The following is a 25,832-nucleotide window of genomic DNA, read 5'->3' on the forward strand; positions in this document are numbered from 1 at the left end:
TCTACGTTATTCTTTGAAGTCTGTCCCTTCCAAATGACTCCTAGATTAAACATCTGCTAATAAATTCTGCAGTAAAAAGCTGTACTGTATCCAAAAAAAATCAAATAAAAACGATGACAAATATAATGTATTAGCATTCAGTGATGGAAATTCAGATCTTATGTGGTACAATTCAGAGCAGGTACATTTTTGAAATAGTGACTAGACAGAAGGTTTTTGTTATGTAGCATTTTGAAATGTGGACGAGTTCTCGGATATATGTGTCTCGGTAGCTGTGCAGTTCTGTTCCTCAGGATGAACTCTGCTCCACACAAATGGAGTCCAGACAAGCTGCTCTGGAACATCCACCTGGGATTTCATGACAGGTCACCACACCAAAATGTATTCTTATAAAGTCATAAGTAGTTTGAATGCAAATATAAAACCAGCAACTGGCTTTAATTTGCTGTGGCCAGATTTGCCTGAGACTCATTACTCCAAATATTTAGGCTAGCAGTTTCTTCACTATCACGAGAGAGTCAGCAGACACAATGAATCATTAGGGTAATGGGCAATCAGAGAAAGAAGATTGACAGGAATAAGAGCAGCCATAGTTTGCAAGATTATGCGTATTTATTTCAGGAGCAGTACAGAGAACATGCATCATAGGCAGATGCTTTTAAATGCTTTAAAATAAATGTTAAATGCTTTTACATAAATAATATTTTTATAAATCATAGAGTTAATAAATTTGGAATGTTTTCTAATTGCCTGCTTATTTTTAAAATGTATATTGACTTTTAACTAGAGTGGTACAAAGAGGTGATGTAAAGATAGCAAAGCAGAAGATAATTGAAGTTGTAGACTTCTGTAATAAACCACTGTAACTTGATTGGTTTAGAACAGGTAATCTAACTTTAAAATTGTTATGGCTTAAAATGTGCTCTGTTATTAAACGTACAGCTTTTGTCTGTGAAGGCATAACAACTGGTTCAGTAAAAATATTTAAGTCTAAAACATAGATTGACCTTTTATAATGTCTTTCGGGTACTCATATTCTGTGCCCAGAGCACAAAGAAGTTTGCCAGGTTATTTTGCTGGCATTAAAAACTCAGTTGTGTACTGACATCTGGTGATGGGAATGATGCACAACAATTTGCTTTCCCTTTCTTAATTTCTTTTAACATCATCCTGTCACACATAGCTGTTCAAATAGTGTCAAGACCTCCCAGCTGTACTGAACTTTCCAGCATTTCACTAGTTTTGAGGTCTTGACAGTGTTCTGATCTGTTCCTGAATCCTTTTATTTGTGATATACTGCCTTTGTGCCAAAGTCTAGAGACCAGCTAAAGAAATGTGGCTCATGTCCATGTTATTTACGGTTAATACCTCTGGAGTGGGCCAGCCTTGTCCGCACCCTATTACTGCCTGGAGAGCATCATGGCATGGTCTGTCTCTTTACTCAGGATGCAAACTCTAGAGTAAATTATCACCTCAGGCATACTCACCTTCCCTTTTGGAAGGAATGAGTTGTTTCTGTCGAGATGGGAAGTAACTGCCCTGTCTAAGGAAACTAACTTGTCAAGATTATATTTTCCTAAGTTCTTCATAGGCAAAGACTCCTTGATAACCCGCAGTTACCTAGGTAAAAAAAAAAAAAATCTGGAGTATCTTCAGCATGTCTTCTTTGGGTTTTAATACCCATGAGAGATTTGACAGTTGTCAGCCTTTCTCTTTGCCTTAGTCTGACTTATTCTGTATTTTAGTGTTAGGAATATACTCTTCTATCACTTTATGGACAAACTGCCACTGATGTCCATGGAGCAAGTAAACTTCAGCATTAGTGGGATAGGTTGCTCATATGAAAAATGGGCATCATTCAAAAATCAGGGTTAACTGATGTGTGTGCCTAGAAATCAGGAAAATATTGTAGAAGATTTTTTGGGCTTTTTGCTTATTCAAATTGTATTCATTCAGAAAGGCCATATGGAAGAGCCCTGTAAAATTTCCTCTTTTTCCTGACTATACTATGTGAGTGTAACTAAATGTCATTCATATTGTTCTGGCAGGCTTTATTTTCTCATATGCTGAATATAAATAACATAGCCATACAGAGCATTGCAGAACATGCTTCCATTGTTTGTAGGGTGTCTTCTTCTGTCTGTACTTACCTTACCTGCTGCATGCTTTCATGTCTGCATGAAAAGCACACAGACATGTATGCTTACATGTCTGCAGCATCCTTTCCTTTGATTATCATTTAAATAAGCCAGTGGTGGGCAGAAAATATGTGCAATAATATCAAATAAAGAGATTATTGCTTTTAAATGATAGAGCTAGAAATTTCCCTGACAAGAACAAAAGTAATTCATAGTGTGGGTAGTGTTCCGGGTATTAATTTAAGCAAAGATAGTCAGAAGTTTTGACTATAAGTAAAATTGTATCCTAACCCTGCTTCCATTTCTGCATGGAAATACATCATGCCACCAAGTATAACTTACTGAAGAATTTAAGATATTAGGATAGATATTAAGATAATGCAGGATATAAGATTATATTAAAAACAGAGAGGAAACAGTTACACTGTGAGACATTCACCTCAGGAGAACAGTGTCTTTAAAACGTTTACTGACATTCCTTGGCAATACTTGCTTACATTTCTAAGACAATATCCTTACACATTTATTATGCCATTTTATTTTGTATTGTTTTACTTGATCATTCATCTCATCTTGTGAACAGTTTAAGATTAGCATGAACTTTGATTTTTATTTTTATTTTTTTTTTTTTTTCTTTCTCCTTCATTCTCCTTTCTCTGCCATGGCACTTTACATTGTCCCTCTATGAGAAAGTGCTTCCTGCTTCAGACAGTGCAGGCCTACAGTTAATACAAGCTCTTTGTAACGTAAATGATATTGCTGTACATTCCCATATACCTTTATCTATATATAAAAGGTATATGCATGATTTTTTTAATAGATGTTGCATTCCTTAACCAATACTTTTTATAACATCCATAGTTCCAGGCCTAACCCTTTTCCTGACCTCCTCTGCTTTCCTTCCACTTCTTTCTTTTATGTCCATGCTCAAATCTTTTCTGCTATATTCAGTTCTCTTTAAGCTTGCCTCAAATTCAGCTTTCACCAGATATAGGCTTTGATAAATCATTGACCATGCTTATTATACACTTAACCTGTAGATTCATGCCCTGTTACCTGCCCCTAGTTGTCCTCAAATCGCAGTTTGTGTTTTAATATTACCAGAACTTTATTGAGCCAAACTGCATTGCAAAACACTTGCCGTGGGGACCAGATCTTTTATGGGTACAGGAGAAAACTGTGAAGAGGTGGTAGAGGAAAGAAAGGTAAGGTCACTTGATTTTGCCTCTCATAAGATAAAAGAAAGCAAAAGCCATCACCAAATCAATTTATTGGGTAAAAAGAGAGATGCAATGCAGAAATTTAAGAAGATTATTTAAGAAAAGGAAAATTCAGGACGTTTTTTAAAAATCTTTGCAAGCAATAAGAGATAGGAATCAGGAAAGGAAAGCATGAAAAGGAACTTTACATCAATCTTAGAAAATTTACTATCTTTTCCAGGCCTTTATTACCAGATCAGAATGCTATCACCGCACCACAAAGAGCTAAGAATACTGTTCCATGGAATCCCTCTTCCAGATGGCGCCAGGTCACTTTTATACCATGATCTTCTAATCATTTCTTGTTCATCAGTCCATCATCTCTAAGCACATCAAATTCACAGGTCAAAATGAAAGCCTCAGGAAGTCGAGCAATAACACTGTCTTCAGCTAGCAGTGGTGGAAAACCAGGGTCAAACAGAGACTTGACCAGTGTATACAGTTCTTTTGAGAATGCATGTGTTGTACTTGGTTTGTAGCCTCTTGTTTTAAACTCACACGAGGGATGTAGTCAGGACTCACCCATTTCTGATACTTCAGTTGCAAGTCTTCTGGAATATGACAGCCTTTAAATACTGCTTCCATGACTGACAAGCCTTTATTAAGATACTTCAAACCAAGAGCAAGGGTTGGTTCCTTTAACAAAATGGGGACTCCCTCATTCTGCTGCTAAGAAGGCAAATTAAAGTCCACAAACTGGAGAAAACGATATATTAGGGTTTGTGTTCTCAGCTTTGGGAGATCTCTTCTGTTCACCAGTGCTTGGGCAACAGCAGCAGTGAGTGTACCTCCACTACTGTCTCCACAGGTGATAACGCGAGAAGGGTCTACTCCATAATCTTGTGCAGTCCTCATGAAGTGTATGGTGGCAGTGAGGCAATCCTCAAACGGGGTTGGATGTGGATGCTCAGGAGCTAAGCGATACCTAAATAGGAGTGAAAGTGTTTTAACATAGTCATATCTAGTGAATGATCCTGTTGTCATCTTTTCTTTCATATATTTCATTCTGAAGATAGGAAAATATACTGAGATGATAATTACAGCAATATAATTGATTGTAATTATTGTTTTTGATGTATTATTTGCTACTCTTGTTAATGTTTAGGGGAGTCAGTACACTATTCTATCTTTGCAAAATAATTCTTTACCTATCTTTTAGGTGACTGAAGGCACATGCTGAGTTATTGTAGAATTAGGTGGCAAGGCAGGTTATGTATGAATCAGTTATCAGCAATTCTACTTAGAAATTGAAGTGAACATTTCCCAACAAATTGTTAGAGAATATGAGCGTAGAAAATTGATAATGAAAATATGAAAGGTTTTCAGTGGTTTTCCATAAGCTGAATTATTTATAAAGCTGATTCTTTTATAAAAGAATCAATAAAAGTTAATGGATCTTCAAATACTTTAGGATGTAAATAGTAATTAGTGCAATTTTAACCAATTTCCAAGACATCAATGCTTTTAAAAATTGGTTCTTTTAAAAATGCATTTACAGCTCATCAGAAAAAAATTTGAAATGTTCATCTCAGGTTGATTGCAAGTTAAATGTGGATATGCCCCCCTGTTTTTCAGAACTACTACTAAAATAAATATTTAGCGGTCTGGGCAACTGGTTTTTTAACAGAATCAGTTACACTTCAAACACAGTGTTGGCTTTCAACTTCAGGTGGTTTGGATGTGGATTTAGGAAACAAAAACATTCTCACCTCTTAGTGGTGGCTACAAATTATAAAATTATTATAATGGATTTTATTTGGAAATAAGCAAGTGGGGACTAGTTGCCTAATTCTTCCTAAGAGTAATTAGTGCTGGTGAAACACATGTGATCATTACATGTAAGTACTGTATGCACTTTACAAGGAGCTTGGCTTGCGGTGACTGTGCATTAAAGACTTACAAACCTAGAAGGAGCACAAATGGCTGTCGTATTCTGTGTCTGGATTGACTCCCCTTACCCAACAGACACAACCACTGAATTGCTTTTTCTAGCGAAATAGCGGCTTGTTCTTTCATAGGAGCCTGTAAAACAAAATATTTCAATGGAATTGTAACTTGCTTTAAAAATAAGTTGAATGAAAATATTCTTAAATTCTTATCTCTATTCTGCAATTAATGCTACGCTGTCATTCTCTTATTGTGGCATGATCTAATCAGGACATTGCTCACAATTTCATTATGTCTGTGGGAATCTTCTTGCCAGTAAGAAACCTGGAATTTACACCAATGCATTGTTTCAGTCTCCTCTTTGAAAAGTTAGTTAATAGAAGGCACTGCTGCTGCCACTTCTAAAGTGGTATGGAAGATGAGAAGTTTTTTTTAAAACAAACAAAAAAACCCCAAACAAAAACAAACAAACAAAAAATCCCTGCTAAATCTAGCACAAGAATTTTTCTTGTGCATAAGCCACCATCTAATCTCTTATGCCATTCCATTTCAAATGCCAAAATGTATTTTTTCCTTGTTTTGCCACTGTAAAGACACACAGCAGTATACCCGCATACACACAAGCTTGCACACACACGTGAACACAAATTAGGTTCTTTAAAATAAGAAATAAAATTCTAATGAGATTTTCAACTTTTCTCGTAAGCATGAGGGAGAAGAAGGAAGAAAACAGGTATTATAAATGATCAGAGAATAAAAGTTCTAGATACATGACCTGTATAAAGACAAGTCAACATGATGCCTACTGCATGTAAATAATATTATTCTGCTGTCCTGAAATTAATTTTGTTATTTATAATGCTTAACCTACTAACTCTTCTTGTCATTTAAGAAATACCATGTCAGATCAGAAACTACATAGTATTTGTAGTTATAGCTCATATTATATACATATTACTTATGAATGCTTCCAAACTGTCCAACTCCTCCATGAAAATAAAGGATTTCTCTTCTTTGGCCAGTGGTTGATATTTTTGGCTGGTGAATTCTTACTTTAACCTTTTCAAACTTTAAGTCCATGATAAAAAGGTGTTTGTCTTTTAATGGTGGTATTCCATCCATTACAGTCCTGAGGAAACAGACCTCTGAGGTGATACCTACTTTTTCCAAAAATTTTGCCTGTTAATAAAGGGAAAGAAACCACAAATTAGTGCAAATTTCCATCTTACCTGGAGATTGAGCATGAAAAATCTAAAATTCCATGGTCAATTCAAACTTTGTCTCCTGATGGTTCTTACAATGAAGTGGCCAGTTATGATGGTGATTTGGATACATCTTCATTGCAATGTAATACCTACCAAAATTTGAAATTCAAAGAGCAGTAGATTTGACGGGAATGGATGAACTTATCTTCTGTAGCTGCCTTGTGTCCATGCTTCTCCAAAAGCAAGGCCTTTGAGCCTGTGGGAAAGCCGGCCTGCGAGTTGCTTTCACAGAAGCGCAGTAACTTGGCTCATTAATACAATCTTACACCTCTGGCAAAAATCTTACCAGTACTATCTAGCAGAACATAGGGTTAGCTTTGGTGGTAATTTCTACATTCTATTAGAAATGTTGGATGAGAGCATGGTGTTTTTCAAATTATTTCCTTCTTCAGTGGTGAAATCCTGGCTTAGTTTTTATCAGTAGGAAAAAAAATCAAACTATTAATAGTAGATAAAAGAAGGTGTCAAATACTTCAACTTGTCGGGTGTTTAAGTAGCCATGTGCCTGAACAAAATAAGGAGAGAATAGTTACAGCATTTTAGACTTCAGCTTTGGATGAAGAAATGTGGCTAACACTTTAGCTAAACTCATGCTACTTTTTAACTTGCAGAAAAAAAATTATGTAGCATCTACCACAGCTGGCCTCCTGAACAAGCATAGCTTTGAACCTTGAACCACTGAGCTAAGAATCACAGCTCAGTGATTCTTACTTAAACACTCAGGCTGAAGAGTCTTATGTCACTCTGAGCTAGTCTACTTCATTGCATCTGGATGGCTTTAAGCTGTTTCAGCTGTCTGCTCTAGTCTATTCCTGCTCAGGATGAAAAATATGAGGCAGTATCACTGTATTTCCACTATATTGGATTAAATTTTGTACTTTTCCTCTTCAGCAGTACACTTCTCTAATGAGTAACTTAATTTGTTGTGTTGCCGTTATTCATGCATATATGTTTCAAAAATAATTGCATATACAAAGGTATATGCTGCATGTATCTTAAAAACCTACAATAGGTCTTGTGGCTTTCACCTCACATTTCACAGACCTCATGTAGCTCAGTAATGTAGTCCTGTTAAATTTGATGCAGGTACCCTATTTTAGGCCATTTGAGGAGCTGATCCCATATGCATGAAGGATCATGTTGTGGCCAGGTTTTAGTCTTGTACTGATTACTTGTACGGAACTCCTGTATGATGTCCATGGGAAAATAATTTTGTTTCTTTAATTCCCCAATTTCCTCTGGTATTTTCTTTCCTCACACTAATACTTTTGTAACAGTAAAGGTTAAACCTGTAATTAGCTATGTGGTTTGTATATAATGTAGAGATCTTCTTTGTCTTGGAAACACTAAAAAAAAATAGGAGTCCTTATCAACTGCTGTGTTTAGTGTTGGCAGTCTGACATCTCATTTTTGTTAAACCTGCACTAGTTTCACGGGTCAACTTTCATGGAGATTGGCATTTATTTATATTGCTCTTAGTCACTTCACTGTGAGCTGTGAATATCTTCTATGGATTACCTGCAACAACGTACAGTTATGGCAGATATCCGTAATTAGTATCATCATGCATAATCTTCATAGTTATTTCTGTTAATATGCAAATGAAATTTTAATCTTGTGTTGTTGTTTTAAATTGTATTGTTTGTTGTTTTAATTGTATTTGTAATTGTATTGAAATCCCACTTTCGGGATGTTCATGTTCATAAAGCTTGCTCTTTTGCAGGTGATTAACCAGGTCAGTCAAACATGACCTACATTTTGACATTTGTAAATAAGTGCGACTGCTTAGTAGTGTAATTTGTAAACCAGTAATTGGACAGTTTGGTTATATATTCATTAAGGATCTTCTAACACTATAGCTGACACGACAGCTTGAAAATTAATAAAGGCTTGCAGGTAGCATAAGACAGTCGAAGTACGGGACTAGAGAACTGCCACCTCGTTTGAAGCGTTGTCTAGCTCAGCCTCTGCACTCACACTGAGTGCAACAGTGTCTGGCATTCACAGGGAAATACTGAAAAACTGATCCCGCTGGCAACAACTGGCATGGAGATTTCCATGTACCAGAAGGCAGGCTGTGTAAGAGCTGAGTTGGCTTAGAAGTGGGAGTCCGGACACATGTTCAGGCAAAGGACTAGGGCCTGCAGCAACATGCATATAGTAATGTCTGTGGGAGGGATGTGACAGAGCTGTGCTATCCGTGGTGTTAGGGTCCTTTGTCCTCTTTACACAGGTACACAGGCCTACCGTGTACACCCCAGAACTCATGTGAATTGCACTTTGTGCTAGCCCTTCTACCTAAATCATTGCTAGAATAAATTGGGTACAAGATGCTTACAAACTATTAACACAGTAAGTCGCATAATTTAATCAGCCCCTCTATTTCCCAGACAGGATCAGTCATCAGTCCCCTGGCTATTGTGTAGCTTTACTGATATGTACTGATATGATAGTTTTTCTTCTTATAGACTTAATATTAGATGAAAAAATAAAGGATGAGTTAATAGGTTTTTCAATGAAGTTTTATTAACATTAAGATGTAGCTGTTTTTATTTAAATATATCCTCATAGGTGGATGCAGACATTTCTTCATAAAATCTATTAGATTGGGCACAACTACTCATGCTGGTTTGTCTCCAGTGATTTCATATGCATCTTTTGTCCCAGCTGAAGACTGGATATGCTAGTAAACTTTAATTTTCCCTGCAGTTTTGACATCATGGGTTGTCGTCCCTTGAAAGGATTTGGCTACTTTGGCATAATTAACTGGCCTAACAGCGATACTAAGAGTTTCTACGTGACTTGGACTTTACTTGCACTTAAACTTTTGTATAACCACATGTTAATATTCTTATCTTTCTGCTCCTTTGAGGTGATGGGGTACAGTGCTTTTGCTTGGCCTCTCACTGGCCAGCAGAAAGGATACAATATTATAAGGTCAGAAGTTAAAAACTACATTAATCACCAGTAAGTTTCTAAATTCTGCAATTTAGCTTTTTACGTATGAATTACACAAAGATAAAACTTTGTCTGATGGATAAGGGGTATTCATACAGTGTTTTGAAAATGTGGAAGTCCACATGTATAGTAGATGTAAGAAAATGTAATCTGACTTCTATTACTATCCTATTTTATTGCGTTGCTTTACTATCGTAGCAGTGTTCAGGCCTGGGTGGGACACTTCTCAAGAGACATTATGAGTCACATTCTTAGGAGCTTACTGGCTGACTTCAAACAAAACTTAATAAGCAATGTAGCAGGGAAAGGGAGGAAGAAACAGTAACATTAGAACATGGAATTGAAGTGAAATGCAATGCACAAGCCAAAGAAACTGAACGGGTTTTTTTTTACAATTTAAACAACTAAAAGAAAAGAAGCTTGATTTAGGTATCACAGAGGATGTGTTTTTTAAATGACAGAGGGAACAATTAATTCAGGAAAGGATAACTGATGAAACAGAAAGACAAGTGGAAGTCACATTTTAGTTTTGAAGAGAAACAAGGATGACAAACAAGGGAGGATCAAAAATGGGCCAAAAACAATGGCACAGAAAGACAGCTTTAATGTTATGTGTACTATCTCAATAAAGAAAGTTGTATACACATATTGAAAGGCAAAAGATGATCAATGTGGCAGCTGTCTTTCAGATGGCTCAGAAGTAGAGTGATACAGTTGTAGAAGAGAACTGAGATCATGGACATAATTTAGTTGCTCATTCTCTAAATAAGCACTGTGTTATACAGAGCAGAAGTTCCACATATACAGTGCAGTAAGCTTCTTAAGCCTTCCAGCACTGCACTGAGGCAACAGGATTAAAAAGCTAAAACATAGGCCATCAGAAAAAAATGGGTATTACTCAGTCTGCAGAATTTTATTTTTTCCATACTGTTACCTTTGGTAACAGCAAGTTACCTTTGTTACCTTTGGTATAGCAAGCAGTAGAGTCTATTATACCCAGGTGAGCTGAAGGTATCTGCAGTAGTGCTCACATCCCCAAATTAATCCAGTTGCATGTTTGCAATATATTTAAACATTGATTCTAAAAAACCTTACCAATCTGTTACCCTGCTATCAGAAATTAAATTAAAAACTCCAGCTTTAATCAAGTTTTACTTACCAGACCAAACCAAAGTTCAGGATGTAATGAAAAACGCAAAGCTTTTGGCGCTGACTAAATCCATGAGGGACTATGCCTTGGGGTGTTCATAGTAGAATGCCATTGCCACAAAGACGGTCAAAACAGCAAGACAAATCGCTAGGAGAAGTTCCATCTCACTGTACTGTTAGGAGCCAAATGGAAGAACCAGCTGTGGCTTCCTTCCCCCTCTGACTTTTGAGGTATTTCTGAAGGTAAAGGCGCAGGATTAGCAATTCTCTTAATATCCCATCATCCAGCTTTTAAAAATGCCAATAGGAAGATGAAAACATGTGGCAATCAAACCATACAATTAAACAGATAGTAACAATTAGTCATGGGAGAGGCTTGCATAAGCAGTTTTTCATATTTGCAGCTCACATGTTTTGAGTCTGTGCCCATCACCATAGAACCAGTGCTTGATATATCATTTGTAGCATCAGTGTTATGAGAAGACAAAGCCTTATGTCTCTGCCTATTTCTTGAATACAGTCAATTGAACTTGAACCTGAAACTCAGACATTTCTGAGTTCCTCTGCGTTCCCATGGAAGAGGATTTCTTAGTAAACATCTTCAGAGCTGCTCAGTTTCTTGATTTATTGTGCCTCCACACCTTACTTCTTCAGACTTTTAGTGAAATCAAGGTTTCAGTGTCGCAGACACATTTCATCACGTTTAATGACTGATATTATGTCTATGCCATTGTATCTTTGAGTCTAATAGAACCAGAAGCAGCTGCGGCCTGAAGTGTCAGCGCTTTGCATCTTGCTTGATCCTCCTTGATAGCTTTTCCCCAGCAGGTGAGAGCCTGTACCAACTGTTATGTTTGTTTGGTTTGTGTTTGGTTTTTTATCGGCCTCTTGGTTGAGCCTTAGAGTACTGCAGTCTCTGTCTTCTCATGAATATATCACTTACAGGTGTGATTCCAGGTAGAAATATGATTCCAGCTGATGAAAACTAGACTTGGACTTCATGGTTTCAGTACTAGTAGCAATGACTAGACGTCAGCAGCCCGCTCTTTTCTGTATGCTCTGCAATGAGCTTTAGGATCTGTGCCTTCCTCTGGAACTAACATGTCTTTCAGTACACAAATCATTAGCGTTAAGGTTTAACCTGAAACAAAAAATCTGTAAAGCAAAGCTTTTTCAGCTCATATGATGTCACCTTTGGGAACAGTGTCTTTTTACCAGTCTGCTCAACCTGAAGGCAACAGATCCTCACTCTGAAAAATAGCAGTATGGGTAAAATGAGTGTGTAAAATTTTTCCTTAAATTGAAAAAAAAAAGAGTACAAGGGATGAGCTGACCTTGAGAAATATATTAAAATGAAACTAAACGCAGAGAACCCCAGAGCTTTAGAATGCATAATCCATGACCTGCATAGGAAAGAAGACCTCAGACTTGATTCCTGAGTTTAGAAACTATTTATTAATTGTTTTGAATAAATAGGAAAGAACTTCCATTTTCAAGTCTCGTGATCCGCTCTCTGAGAAGAAGCTGATTCCGTATCCTGTTCCCTCTGCCCAGTTTCTTCATTTTATCCAACAACTCTTTGAGGACTTTCATTTCCCAGTGTCCCCATTCCCTCTCCCTCCCTTGCCAGAATTTGTTTATGTGCTAAGTAAAAAATCAGGTTCCTTTTTGTTTCTTCTTCCTTGTGGCACTTGATACAGTCGTCTAGCTCGATAAGTGATGTTGGCAAAAAGCACATTGCCTGGTGATTGGGACACTGTCTTGAGAAATGGAAGTGGTGAATTCAAACCTGTCAGGACTGAGGTGCGTATAGGGTTCAGCTTTCTTATAGCTTGGACAAGATCACTGGGAAATACTGTTACACAAAACATGGTTGCAGCTCCCTTCTTTAGCATTTAATACTGCAAGTAATTAATCAGTTTTGTGCTAAACTGTGCTGTCCCAATGAGTTAGCTGTGGTCTAAGTATGCTTACCAGATTTGGCCCCTCTGGGGATCTAAGAAGTCCTCTGACACTTGGGAGAGATCCTATGTACTAAGGTTCTTACCACCTATTGTTCATGTTCTCTAAATCTTTTTGGTGCCAGTCCTTATGATAACCAGTTTACCAACAGCTGGTAGGTCTTGGACTCTTTTGGGCATGTTAACTAGGTCCAGACATCATCGCAGCACCCTCACCAACCCCAGAGGGTCCACACAAAGACTGGATGTGCTGGAATCTGGTATCAGCTGTAGAAGAAAGAAACTAGTTGATTCCTGAAGTAATAAGCCATTTTTTTCTTTGGGCATTGCAGGTACACAGAGTAATACTTAATGTTTTATAAGCATAGACTCAGCAATTTACAAGCTTGCTTGGGTCCCAGGATGGAGAACCATTCCCTAAATAATCTTTCAAAGCATGGTCTCTCTGGCTTCTGATTTTTTAACCTTTTTTAACCTCAATACTGGGCTGGCATCCTTCAGCTTGTTCTCTGTTGTGTAGCTGCACATGCTAGGGGAGACAGAGACTGAGCCAGTTGCAACGTGGTCTTCAGGCAGTCCCAAGAACTCTCTGCCTGTCTCCGAATGATGGTGCCGATTAGGTGTCAACTAGGTACTCAGCTGCTTAGATTGGGACACGGCAAGTGTGAATGGATGCCTGTACTGGGATACTGGGAAACGTCCCGAGAGGAAGCTCCTTTTGAGTCTGCAGAGCGTGAGAGCCATCTGGTGCTCGAAATCTGAACTTGAGAACTGAACTAGCTTAGTCAAGTCCTCACCGACATGCTCTGACTGCCATTAGCTGTAAGCTTGTGTGCAAAGCACTGACAAGATCTGTTAATGGCTTATTTTGTGCGATAACTTGTGTGTGCACACTTGTATCTGTGATTACTGTATGCATAATTCCTTGTGGAAAAACATTGGTGTGCATAATTCTGTAGGTGAGGTGCACTGCAAGTTTGTGCTTGATTGTGTTTTAAGTAATTGGCTGTAGCTTGTTGGACGTGCAGACCGTGAGATGAACCTGCTGTCAGGAAGTGTCTGAGTAAAGAGGCTAGTAAAAATTATTTTGTATCTTTCTCTAGAAAAAAGAAAAATCTTTAAATGAGTGATATTTTTGCAAACTAATTCCACACTTTGGAAACTATAAAATGTCTTCAAATGAACAAACATTCTGTCTTAGCAGTGCAAGACATAGCAGATCTGTAATTAATTAAAATAAATGAGAGGACAGGAAGTTCCGTGGAGACAATTAGAATTTGCCATTTTCTAAATTTTAGAAAATATGGGAGTCGCTCCTAAAAAAGGAATACATTGTTTCAGGACTTGCTGTTCTCTACTTATCCATCTGCACTACCATGGTTATAACCCTCAATACAGATTAAAATGCACGTGTTCAAGAGAGCTAATAATTCTGCTGACCTATTATGAATGTATTAATATTTGTAGTAAATTAAGACCTACAGATAAAGGACCATGGAAAAATCTCAGGAGTAGATCAGTGTAGAGTTTGGACATTGGCCCATAAATGAGGCATAAGTCCAGAGACTGAATAATGAAAAGAAAGCAAGTATTGGATTGCTAAACTGACAAGGAGTATAATACACGCTGCACTGAATGAGATGTGTGTAAAATAATATGTGATCATCTCATAACTTAAAACATACAAAGTGGAATTCTATGGACATCCTTAGTTCTGGCACTTCCAACCATCTCTGCACCTGCAAAGAATCATCAAAAGAACAAGCCTGGTGTAGAATGTGCAAAGAAGAGTGATACAAGAATAAAAATGATCTTAAAGATCAGCCTAATGACTCTCACAGGTTTGACTGAAGTTCATGAAGTCGTACCCACACTAGCTTTAAGCCAGCTTGCTCAGGTACAGGTAACAGTACAGCTGTGGCAGAACAGACAAGGGTTAGCTGCTCAAATATTAGCCAGCTTTTTGCATAGCTTTTACAGCAGATACCGACTCTGCTGGCCTAGCTTCAGCTCCCGACACATAAGCTGGTAAGCCAACCTTCAGCTTGAGATCAGAAACCACAATGAATCCCCAATTTCACATGAGGCTGCACTACCAAGGCAAACCCTGTAATCCTCAAACAGTGGAACATTTGGAACTTTATCATGTTATTTACTCCTGGAAGAATTTATTTGCTTGAAAAGTAAATTGCTAATACCTGCAAGAGGACAAATGAAACAAAATATCTGTTGTGTCAACAGAGCACGAAGAAACATAATTTCATTTTGCTGAGAGGGACTGGAGAACAAGAATCACAAGTAACAACTTGTTGCATCAGAGATTTATAACTGCTAACTTGTCACCAATTTAATTAATATGGTGACACCGCGAAGAATTTAACCCACCATTTTCTTCCTACTCACAGTTTGGCTGGCACAGGATGGAGATACGTACTAACCTCTTTCCATACCTGTGTGTGCATAAATATTACAACTGCAACATGGTTGCATAGCAATGATGACATACTTTACAATTCCTAGGCATTGCGTGGCCACCTACTTTGACATGCAATGGCAATTACCTTGGCACCTGTGTTTATCAAAGGTGGATCTGTCCTAATAAGCTATGTAACAATTGAGATGAGATTTTTTTTTTCCCCTGTGTGTTTTGGATATTCACATAAATTATTTTGGCATAATTCTGTGATATAATTCACATCATCATAATTCATATCATCATAATTTCCATACTGTTTACATACTTTCTCCCCAAATTCCAACTAAGTTGGTTATTTATCTGATTACAAAAAGGCAAAAAACACTGTGTCTCTGTCTTCCCTGAATACAATCGAATGCTTCTCAGAAATGAACTTTATAGAATACAGTTTAGCAGACATTCAGTTATGTTTGTGCAGTTGTCCCTCACTGCATCTGTGTTGCCAGTCTCGGATACTTACAGGTAGCCATCTCGTACAGCTCACATTTCTGTACCTCCCTTCTGTGTCAGCCCTTTCCCTTTAAAATCAGATTTGTAAGTACACCCAATTCCCTCCTTCAGATTTTACAACCAAGTCCAAAGCTACTGGTTGCCTATACACATAGTCTGATTATGATTACTACTCATCTCAGAAGTACTGAAAGTATCTTCAGTCTCCAGAGGCATTGGGAGGGCATTTTATCTGTGCTGTCATGCTGATTTTGTGTGTATTATGCAGATATGCATATGCACATTGCTGATTACTCATATATTGCATGCTTTAAAATGTTTTCTGCTATGGTGAGATTTTAATTCTTTGACGTAAGAAGAGAAGAGCAAAACAAGCATACCAATTAATGGGTTTTAAAAAAATGCAAAAGATTAAAAACACATCATGTTCCCAAGTAATAGCAATTGAAAATCAGAATTCAGCAGACTATGCTAATCTTATTATTTCTTGCCTATATTCTAATGTACAAATAGCTAGTAAATAGTTAATTGAAATACACTGTCTGCATACCAGTTCACTGTATTCAAGAAAACATTTTAATAGCCTTTTATAAAGTTTACAGTGTGGTTCACCATTTTACTTGATGATGGAAAAGAGAAAATACCATAACCAAAAAATGCCAGTGCACAGTGGAAGCCTTCTTCCATGTGGTACCAGGTCACTTTTACGTTGTTGTCCTCTAACCGTTTCTTGTACAACAATCCATCATCTCTGAGCACATCATGCTCACAGGTAATTATGCAAGTATCAGGTAGGCAGCAAACAACAGCGTCTTCTGCTAACAGTGGGGAAAACCTTGACTCAAGTAGTTCTTTTGTTTCTTCGTGGACTTGAGGTAAAAATGAAGTGGGTAATGGTGATCTGTAGCCCAGATTAGATATCTCTGGGATAAGATCTGGATTTATCCATTTCCTACATTTCAAATTCATACTCTCGGGAACATGAGAACCTGCCAAAATAGCTTCCTTCATAGAGCAATCCTTTTTCAAGTACTTCAGAAGAAAACGGACTGTACGTTCCCGGGACAAGATGGCAATGCAAGCATTTTTCTGGTAAGATGGCAGATTAAAGTTCAGTGCTTGGAGAAATGGATAGATCAGTACCTGGGCACGTATCTTCGGGATATCTCTTCTATTTACCAGTTCTTGGCAAACACTAGCAGTAAAAGTGCCCCCTACACTATCCCCACAAACAATAATCCGATCAGGATCCACCCCATAGTTTTCTGCAGTCTTCAAAAAGTGTACAGTAGCAGTGAGACAGTCCAAACTCTGGGCTGGGTACTTATACTCAGGAGATAAATGATACCTGAAATGTACAAAAGACAGCAATTACTACAAACACACCTATTTGTAAATTGCTTGAATGTGTCATCTTAAATGCATCCATGGATTATATATTTGCAAAAACTCACCAAAACCAGTATTACTTATTTAAGTTAAAGTTTTGCATGCTGAAGCAAACCAGAAGCTTCCCCTCCCATTTCTGTCAAAATGCAGAGACCATTAATCATTGAGGTTTATTCTAGCATAATTGAAGAGCATGAGGGCTTGAGTAGTGCAGTCCGATCACCCACATTATACAAGGCCACATGTTTACTCAATTCCTGATCTGAGTGCACCTTCCTGGGAGTCAAAGTTCATGCCGGCAGGGAAGTCTGCAATTCTCTCATTTGGACCGACCTTGCATGTATGTATAGCTATGAGTCAACCCTGCTTACCCAGAAGATCCAGCCAAGTTCTGGCTCCTGAGCTTTTTACACTGGGGACACTGATCATTGTATTATTATATATTAGTACAGTACTGTCTATTATTATTGCATTTTAATATAAAAAGAATAATGTAATAATATATTATAAACCACCATACATTAAATGTACTGCAGTGACAAAATAGCTTCCTGTAGACAATTCTTTCATTTATTTCATTAATTGGAACAAGTGAATTACAGAGGAGTGATGTTAAAGTAACAATCTCTTTGTTTATTTCTTAACTAACAACTTTCATATGATGAAAAGCAAGGCAGGCATAACAGTCAGATACCCAGTCAAGTTAAAGTGTTGTAATTTGATTCCAGTGACATATAAGACTACTTTGAGACTACATTTTTGACAGCCAGGGTTCTTTATTCTCTGTATTAGTGGTCTTAAGGCTTTCTGAAGAAGATTAAGTTTAATAAGGAAAAGATAAATACTACAAAGGTAACAGTACAGGCATTTTCTCTTAACCCTTCACTGTTTGCTGAGGCACACTGCTGCTGCTGTGCTGTTTTTTCACTATTCTGTGAAATTAATTCAATGGATTCATGAAGTAAACATCCTAATAACCAGGGAATAAAAGGATATCAGTATCTTATTTCAGAGTCACTTTAAATGCATCGTGACTTACCCAGATGAGAGATGGAATATGCAATTCATTCTCAAAACCAGTTCCTCCCAACTTAATGAAATTCTTTAGTAATTAATTTTTTCATGGAAAAATTTGTAGGAAACTAAAGCTTCTTCATACCATCAACTGTTTTCCATAAGCAAAACATCTTTAGAAGGTAGCCGTGGTCCATGCAGGTTTTAAAAAAAATATTACATTTTAGACTTATTATTTACTCTTTTAAATCATCCCAAAAGCTCCCTAAATATTAAAACCTGAAATTGGGAAAACAGCTTATAATTCCTTATTATCAAACCAAGGCAATTATTTTTGTGGTGATAATGATGTAAAACGAACAAATCTCTTTGTTCTACTAAAAATAGCTGGCATACATATTACTTTTGTAACTTTGTAAACCTGTATCAGGTATTTCTCATTGTCATTTCATGGCACATGCTTGCTCACACATATCAACAACAGAGGGGTAGACAACACTAGAGCTCAGTTTATTTTCTTATATTCAAAGAAATGGATGTACAGAATGGTCATTGTTCAGGAGGGTGGGGGAAGTAGGGGGGAAAGCAGCGGAACTATCTAATTCTGGGATTAACATTGGGTGGAGCTCACTTACCCAACAGACACAACCACTGAATCAGATTTTCTGGCTATGTACCAGCATATTCTTTCATGACTTCCTGAAGAACAAATGTTGTTTGTTAATGTAATTAATATCTTAGAATACTTGAAGCAATATCGTCCTTTTTATTTTTATGACATATTGCCATGATTCAGTGTGGACCATTTGCCTATTTAGTGCACTACCCAAATTTTCTCTAGGATAAAAATAATCTAGACTTTTGATCATCAGGACATGCTGTAAAGTTCCTACATTTAGGGAGATTGTTGATCTGTAAGGAAAAGAAAGAATTATTATTACTATTAGACAAAGGGCAATGGTTTTAAACTGAGAGAGGGTAGCATTAGATTGGCTATAAGGAAGACATTTTTTATGATGAGGATGGTGAGACAATAGAACAGGTTGCCCAGAACAGGATGCCCCATCATTGGAAGTGTTCCAAGTCAGGTTGGATGGGGCTTTGAGCGACCTGATCTACTGAAAGATGTGCCTGCCCATGGCAGGGGGGTTGGACTAGGTGATCTTTAAGATCCCTTCCAACCCAAACCATTCTATGATTATTATGCACAATTGCTTAGAGTGGTTGTAAGGGATAAAAGAGCTCGAGAGCTTTGTGAAAGCTTATTACATTGTTTTAAGTAACTGTCAGTCTGAGACTGACTTAGGTATGTCATATCATTTTGCTGTGGAAATGGTAATTGGAGTACTATAGCTAAGTCTAAATGAATTTTCTATTTGAAGCAGAATATTTGACTATTTTCTGAAGAATGAGGGGTGCAGATGGTATGTCCCCTGTGAAATCAGTATATTTCTGTGTGGCTAATTCAGGCAAAAATCTAAGGCATCCAAATTGTGTTACAGTAAATTGTCTAATTATGTAATTTTTCCATGGTAAGGTTGTGGGCAGAAATATGCCTCTTTTAATGTACTTAAAGATACATTGAGTTTTCCTTCAAGCTTAATTCTGAATTTGCTGCATTTAGAAGATTTGGGTTACAGGTATTTGCTCAATGAAGTGTTTTTTCAATTACAGAATTCTAACACCATTTAATATGTGTGCATGTTTACTGCCTGTAGAAACAGTATCTTTTAGAAGTTTTTAAATTACATGTTTGCAATTAGCTGCTTTCTCTAATAAATCAAGCTGGAAAAAAAGACAACATAACTAAAGTACATGCATCATGGACACAAGTTTTAAAATGGCTGCTATAGGCCACTTGAATTGCCGTGAACACTGTTTATAGAAGTCCCAATAAACATGCTACAGTTAGAGATCAAAGGGAGGAATGTCAGGTGTTAATAACTTCTGTCAGGTTTTCAGACAAAAAAAGAATTTATTTCTTTAGCAGCACCACTTACTGTAAAGAATATATATGCCATAAAGAGTGCTATATCCTATAAAAAATAATTTAGATACTAAATAAGGGCAGATTAGAGAGTTTAAGAAGTAAAAATGAACATTAAGTGCTTTCTGTCTCTCAATCTCTCAAACTAAGCTTCAGTCACTTCTTAGGTTCAGGAGAGTTTTTAAAAATATATACTTAACAATCCTAAATAATCATATTTTCTCTTTCAGTTCCTTACTGATGCTTCCGAACATCCCACATCCTCCATGGAAGAAGATGACTCCTCTCCGTTTGCTTGCAGATGGTACTCTTGGGAGGTAAATCCTCACTGGCACCTCATCAAAATGCAGATCCTTTATGAAGAGCTTTGAATCCCTGAATGCCGGCAGTCCACCAAAAATCAACCTCATAAGTATGTGCTCCTCCAAGATACCCAAACTTTCTAAGTTCTTTGCCTAGATAAACATAACAGGAAAAATGAGAAATTAGTATAGGGAATTCAAGTCTTCCCACTCTATAAAGGCCACAAGCTACCTTTTTCTATACTATATTTAGGATAATTGTATTTGTCATTTCCTACTTTATAGTATTACCACAAATAACTCTAGTGGCTTTGTGATTTCAATTATGAAAGTGAAAATGTACATCTTCATGATTTGAGGTACCATTACTTCTGGCAGAATGTTGTAATACTTGTTCCATGAAATGTATTCTATAAATACCTTCTAATTTCTGTGATCTGGATTTACCACAAATAACATCAGGCATTTGCTTAGGAAGTTAGGAGTCATGAGGCCTGAAGCTCCTTTTCTAATCAGTGAAGAGAAAGAGGCATTTCTTGAGGACGGTTCCAATTTCAGGTGTGTTAAATCATGCTCTGGAGATCTCTGTTCATCTCCATTGATTATAAAAGGAAGCTGTGTACTTCAGATGCCTCAGTTAAAGTATTTAAGGTTAGGTGAGATGAAAATGTCCCTATGTCCTGGTTTCGGCTGGGATAGAGTTAATTTTCTTCCTAGTAGCTGGTATAGTGCTGTGTTTTGGATTTTAGTATGAGAATAATAGTGATAACACACTGATATTTTGGCTGTTGCTAAGTGGCGTTTACACTGGTCAAGGTCTTTTCAGCTTCCCATGCTCTGCCAGGTGCACAAGAAGCTGGGAGGGGGCACAGCCAGGACAGTTGATCCAAACTGACCAAAGGGCTATTCCATACCATATGGCATCATGCTCAGTATAGAAACTGGGGGCAGTTGGCCGAGGGGTAGCGGTCGCTACTCGGAGACTGGCTGGGTGTCGGTCAGCAGGTGGTGAGCGGTTGTATCACTGTTTTTTTTCCCTGGCTTTTTGTTCCTCTCTCATTCCCTTGTTGTTTTCCTTCTCATTACAATTATTATTATTATTTTGTTTCAATTATTAAACTGTTCTTATCTCAACCCACAAGTTTTCTTACTTTTGCTCTTCCGATTCTCTCCCCCACCCCACTGCGGGGGGCAGGGTGGGGAGGGTGAGTGAGCGGCTGTGTGGTACTTAATTGCCGGCTGGGGCTAAACCACAACACCCTAGCATGACAGCATTTAGTATACTGGGAGAAAAAGACTCATGCCAGTTTGTGTGCAAGATTCAGTAACTTACTGATCTTAGGTCATCTCCATGCCACAGGGTCAGTGAGAATAAGCTTTAAGAAAATCATTAGTGCCTATCATCAATAATGAAGGGCTGATGGCCTAAATGAAGAACTGATGAAAATGGTTCTGAATCTTATCTCTTTCCCCATCAGTGAAACTGTTGCCTTTATCAAGATCTCGCAGGTATTCATGAAATGGCTCTGCAGTCAGTTTCTTACATCTAATCAGGGAAAACAAATATTCTGAAGACAGGGGAGGTTTGTTAAATGTGTCAAAACATTTTCTTATCCAAGGCCAGTCAACTACTGATAATTAAGATAGCCTGAAGATCACACTGGAATCCTCCTTTATTTTGAACATGTGTTGTAACAGATGCATTTCCTGCTAGGGATGACATGTCCCTTCCCATTAAATGGTGACTTAATTGCCCTTATGGACTATTATAATTCATTCTTCTGGAATGACGATAATCATCACAAGCAGTTTGCAAATTGTATTGTTCTCTTCTGAGCAACAGAAGTCTCCGTGTACACTGCTATATCAATCCCTTGTAAACTAATGGCCAGCTATGCTTTTGTAAATTGTTCTTTCCAACCTTATGTATCTGGCCTTTAATTTAGATCTGCTCTGTCTGTCTCAGAGACAATTCAAATATTGGCCTTAAACAGTAATTTTTCTGTGAAAGAATGTTGGAGTAAGACAAAGAGGCAGAACTTTCTTAGCTGCATGATCCCAGCTATCATGTACATATGAAGCGAAATCTCACATAGTTCAAGTGTGTTGCAACACCCAGTTCCTCACCAAGACCTTTCTCAAACACACAGATTCTTTCTTCCTAATAATCTAAACCAGGCTGCAATAAACAAGTTGGGTGAGGAATAATAAAAGAAACCACCATGAGCCATGGAAGAGAGAAAAAATAATTTAGAGACAAAGATGAGAACCGAGAGATGATCTGGAGGTTTTTCATAACACTCTGTGCCACAACTGCCAGCAGTCCTTGCGGTGTTTTAAGTCCCAGTTCCTAGACACAAATGGATAGATATAGTTCTCGCCTTACATTTGAAAACGCACATTTTTAGGTATCATGGCAAAGAGGAAAATGAATATAAGAGCCAAGGCAATTGTGGCAGAAACCACAGGGTCAATATAACCTTCCCCAAACAGCAATTTTCAAAACCTCTCATGACTCTTAATTCAGTCTTTTTGTCAAAGTTACGATTTTGGAATGGTTGAAGTTGGCAGAATTGCCATACAGTGTTTATTTAGTCTCATCTGTACTTTCTAACATCCCTGAGTTTTTACAGAGCTTTCAGATGACAGATAGTAATATCTATGATAAACTTGGTATCAGAGCATTCTATCTAAATATCCTCTTTCCTTATCTTAGGAGCTCCTGACATCACAGAGGGACCTTCAAATTCAGGGAAAACACTATCATGAAGGAGAATGGGGAATTCGGTATGTATTCTGTTGAAAAACTTCTTGATCAATAATTACAAAATACTTCAGAACCAATAACAATACACTTAAAAAATAAAAGGTATGACTATTCCTAGACAGATGTGATCAGTGTTAGTAGGTGAAACATATTATATAAGTCAAGTTCTAAAATGTGTTTATGTGTAAGAAAAAGAGGACCCAGATCAGCATGTCAGCATACCTTTTCCTGTAAAATGGGGTCTTTGAAAAACTATTTGCTGGAACACCTAAATTCTGGCACAAACTGGCTTTTTATGTGGAAGATCATATGGGGACCAGATTTTTACTTTAAAAATAATTATGAAATCACATACCAACTAGCAAAAAACACTCGCTTTGAGCTTCATGGGCTTTAAGACTACATTAGACAGTCTTTCTGTCAGTCACTTTGACGTGTTATGCTTTGCCAGCCAAAATAATTATCATCAAAGCTTTATATCACAGTGCAATATGCACAGTTAGTCTGAATGCAGATCTGTATGAATAGATTAAAACAAATACTAGGATGTGAGCTAGGAGGCTTTCTCTCATCTCTTCCATTTGGGATTGTCATTGATTTCTGTTTGACAGAGTATGTGGATAGATGCAGCAGAAGCATTGTATGTATGACAGCTAAGCTGTAGAAGGTACACATTTAACTGTTGATGCAGCTTTTCTAAGACATATCACAAGTAAGGTGGAAGAGGAAAAGACTGTCCTGTATTGCAGAAAAAAGAGGTCTTTAGTGCAACATACATTACAAACAAACACGTCACCGGCACAAGAAGACCAGCATTCATCAAAATGAGCAGGATATGTTCATTGCACATGTGCAATGCACAAAGCATCATGCGCTTTATAAGAAACCTGTGAAGTCATCCACACTATGAGGGCTACTTCTGTGAGTATAAACATAAACCTAGAAATTCACCAAAAGTACCAGCAGATGTCTAAAGATTTTCAAAAGAAAATTAGGTATTGAATTGATTCAATGTGTAGCAAATGCTGAAATGCATCTTTAAAACTATCCAGAAAAAGGAAGCTGAAATTTCTGGAACGTATTATCGATGAAGATAGAATATGTACTATTGCATAACAGCCACTTAGAAGCTGTAAAAGCAGGTAAAAAGAATCATCTGAAAGAATCTTTTCATCCAACCAAGTATAGAAACATAGACAACTTAGTAACATACAGTCGTATTATTATATTACGGTCATATTATTATATCAAGTTTATATCTAACTTAACATGAAAAGCAGTGTGAAATACCTAAGGACAGCAGACTCTTCTTTCATGCCAGACAATGCAGAAAGGTACATGGGGCCACTGGAGAACCAGGGACAATTACTGGACTTGGTGAATGCTGCTATGTAAGTTCAAGCAACCCACATAAAGTCTTTAATAGATTATAGTATCCCAAATCACCTTTCCGGATGTGGGCCTTAGATACTGCATTCATTATGTATAACTAGAGGATTAGAGAATACCTTTACTTGAGATGAGCTCCGTACAAACATTAATGAAACCACTCTGTGATTTGCTTGCAGGCTTTCTCTTGACATGTTATGTGCCAGACATGACAGGGCTTCGGCTGCTTTTATATACTCTCGTTGCCTTCTTTGAAAGCTTTTTGGGCAAAAAACTGTTTCTTTCTCTGATGGCAAAGCACACAGCACAGTGACTCTGCCTTAGAAGTACTTAAATAATAAGTGATAACAGGTCTAGCTGAACCTGCTTTGGCCAGGAGGTTAGATTAGATTACCTCCGGAGGTGCCTTCCAACCTACATGATTCTATGATATTTAACTAAGACACAGTGATTCAGTCACTGCAGAAATAAGAAGAGAAGCACGGATAGTTCAAAATTTGGGACATTACCTTAAATATATCAAAGTCCATTGAGATACAGAAGGTTTAGTTATTATCATTCGTGTAAATTATATCCACAGCCCTCCTGTGATCCACAGGACCAATCATTTCATTATAGAAGGCAATCAAATTACAATTGCAGCATAAGAATGCCTATCTCAGTATTTAAAAGAACTCACCTCATACTGGCTGCTTTTATATACAGTAATCAAACTTTGGCCTTTATCTTTAAATTTGTGTTACTGTGTGGTTCCCATTACACATAGTTGCAATATTTAGATGCATATCTTCATAGTTCTACTCAAGTTTTTCCTTTCCTGAAAATCGCAGTATCACAGAGCATGATAAACTCACCAGAATTTCCATCAGAGTATACACGCAATGATACAAGCGGAGCTTTGATGGCTGGTCAACATCAGGAGGAATCTCTGCCTTGAAGGAATTATGATAAATTGCAATTAAAACCAGTAACACAAAAGCAACTAGAATTCCTGCTATTAAAGCCAGAGCATAAAAGAATTCCATTTTTCTTTGGTGGGAATAATTTATGAGAACTGTTGGATATGATTCTGTCAATATTTATATCCTCCAGACTGACTCCACAGAGAAGTAATTTGCATACCAAAATTCCTCCACCCTCCTCCTACAGATAAGGCTGACAGATGCTAGAAGCATACAAACATCCGGCTATTACAACTTTATTTAACATGGTCAAAGTTAATACGTAGAAGACTCACATCCAGGAAACATCGTTAGTTTGTATATTCCAAAATTGCAGATTAACTTTATTTTTTATCTGGTTTAATTGTATTCTGCTTTATGGGCCTGAAAAGCTATGTGTGATTTTTTGCAAGTGTACTAGTTAGTGTAATGAAAGATGCTACCTCTACTTAAGAACCCATGGAAGTCTGGCAATGCTGAACTCCAGTCTCCATGTTCAG

At 37.4% G+C, this 25,832-nt stretch overlaps 2 protein-coding genes and 1 pseudogene across 9 annotated transcripts in view; 1 reads left to right on the forward strand and 2 right to left on the reverse strand.

The window, feature by feature from the left end:
• Window positions 1-25,832, forward strand: part of DHRS3 (dehydrogenase/reductase 3) — a 190,273-nt gene that overhangs the window by 120,638 nt on the left and 43,803 nt on the right. For 7 of the 8 annotated variants that reach the window (XM_072883802.1, XM_072883800.1, XM_072883798.1 and 4 more), the window contains 2 exons: window positions 20,164-20,345; window positions 22,952-23,022. The gene's annotated coding sequence lies outside the window, so the exon portion shown is untranslated. Of the gene's footprint in view, window positions 1-20,163; window positions 20,346-22,951; window positions 23,023-24,363; window positions 24,394-25,832 lie in introns of those variants that run through there. The other variant, XM_072883805.1, reaches the window with a different exon arrangement.
• LOC140661627 (arylacetamide deacetylase-like 4) lies at window positions 3,543-10,820 on the reverse strand (annotated as a pseudogene).
• Window positions 16,120-25,416, reverse strand: LOC140661730 (arylacetamide deacetylase-like 4). The gene is made up of 4 exons (XM_072884307.1): window positions 25,246-25,416; window positions 20,172-20,388; window positions 18,582-18,645; window positions 16,120-16,891 (listed from the first exon to the last, which is right to left on the reverse strand). Exons 1-4 carry the CDS (start codon window positions 25,414-25,416, stop codon window positions 16,120-16,122), a joined length of 1,224 nt encoding a protein of 407 aa, XP_072740408.1.

This window comes from Ciconia boyciana, chromosome 19 (genome assembly GCF_034638445.1).
Source record: "Ciconia boyciana chromosome 19, ASM3463844v1, whole genome shotgun sequence".
Taxonomy (NCBI): Eukaryota; Metazoa; Chordata; class Aves; order Ciconiiformes; family Ciconiidae; genus Ciconia; species Ciconia boyciana.

Bases quoted from the DNA above. Each gene is read 5' to 3' on its own strand.
- LOC140661730 (XM_072884307.1), bottom strand. From the start codon at position 25,416: ATGGAATTCTTTTATGCTCTGGCTTTAATAGCAGGAATTCTAGTTGCT. The intron at 20,389-25,245 runs GTGAGTTTATCA...ATGTTTATCTAG, and splicing joins ATACTCTGATGGAAATTCTG to GCAAAGAACTTAGAAAGTTT. The intron at 18,646-20,171 runs GTAAGGAACTGA...TTTGTTCTTCAG, and splicing joins TGGGATGTTCGGAAGCATCA to GAAGTCATGAAAGAATATGC.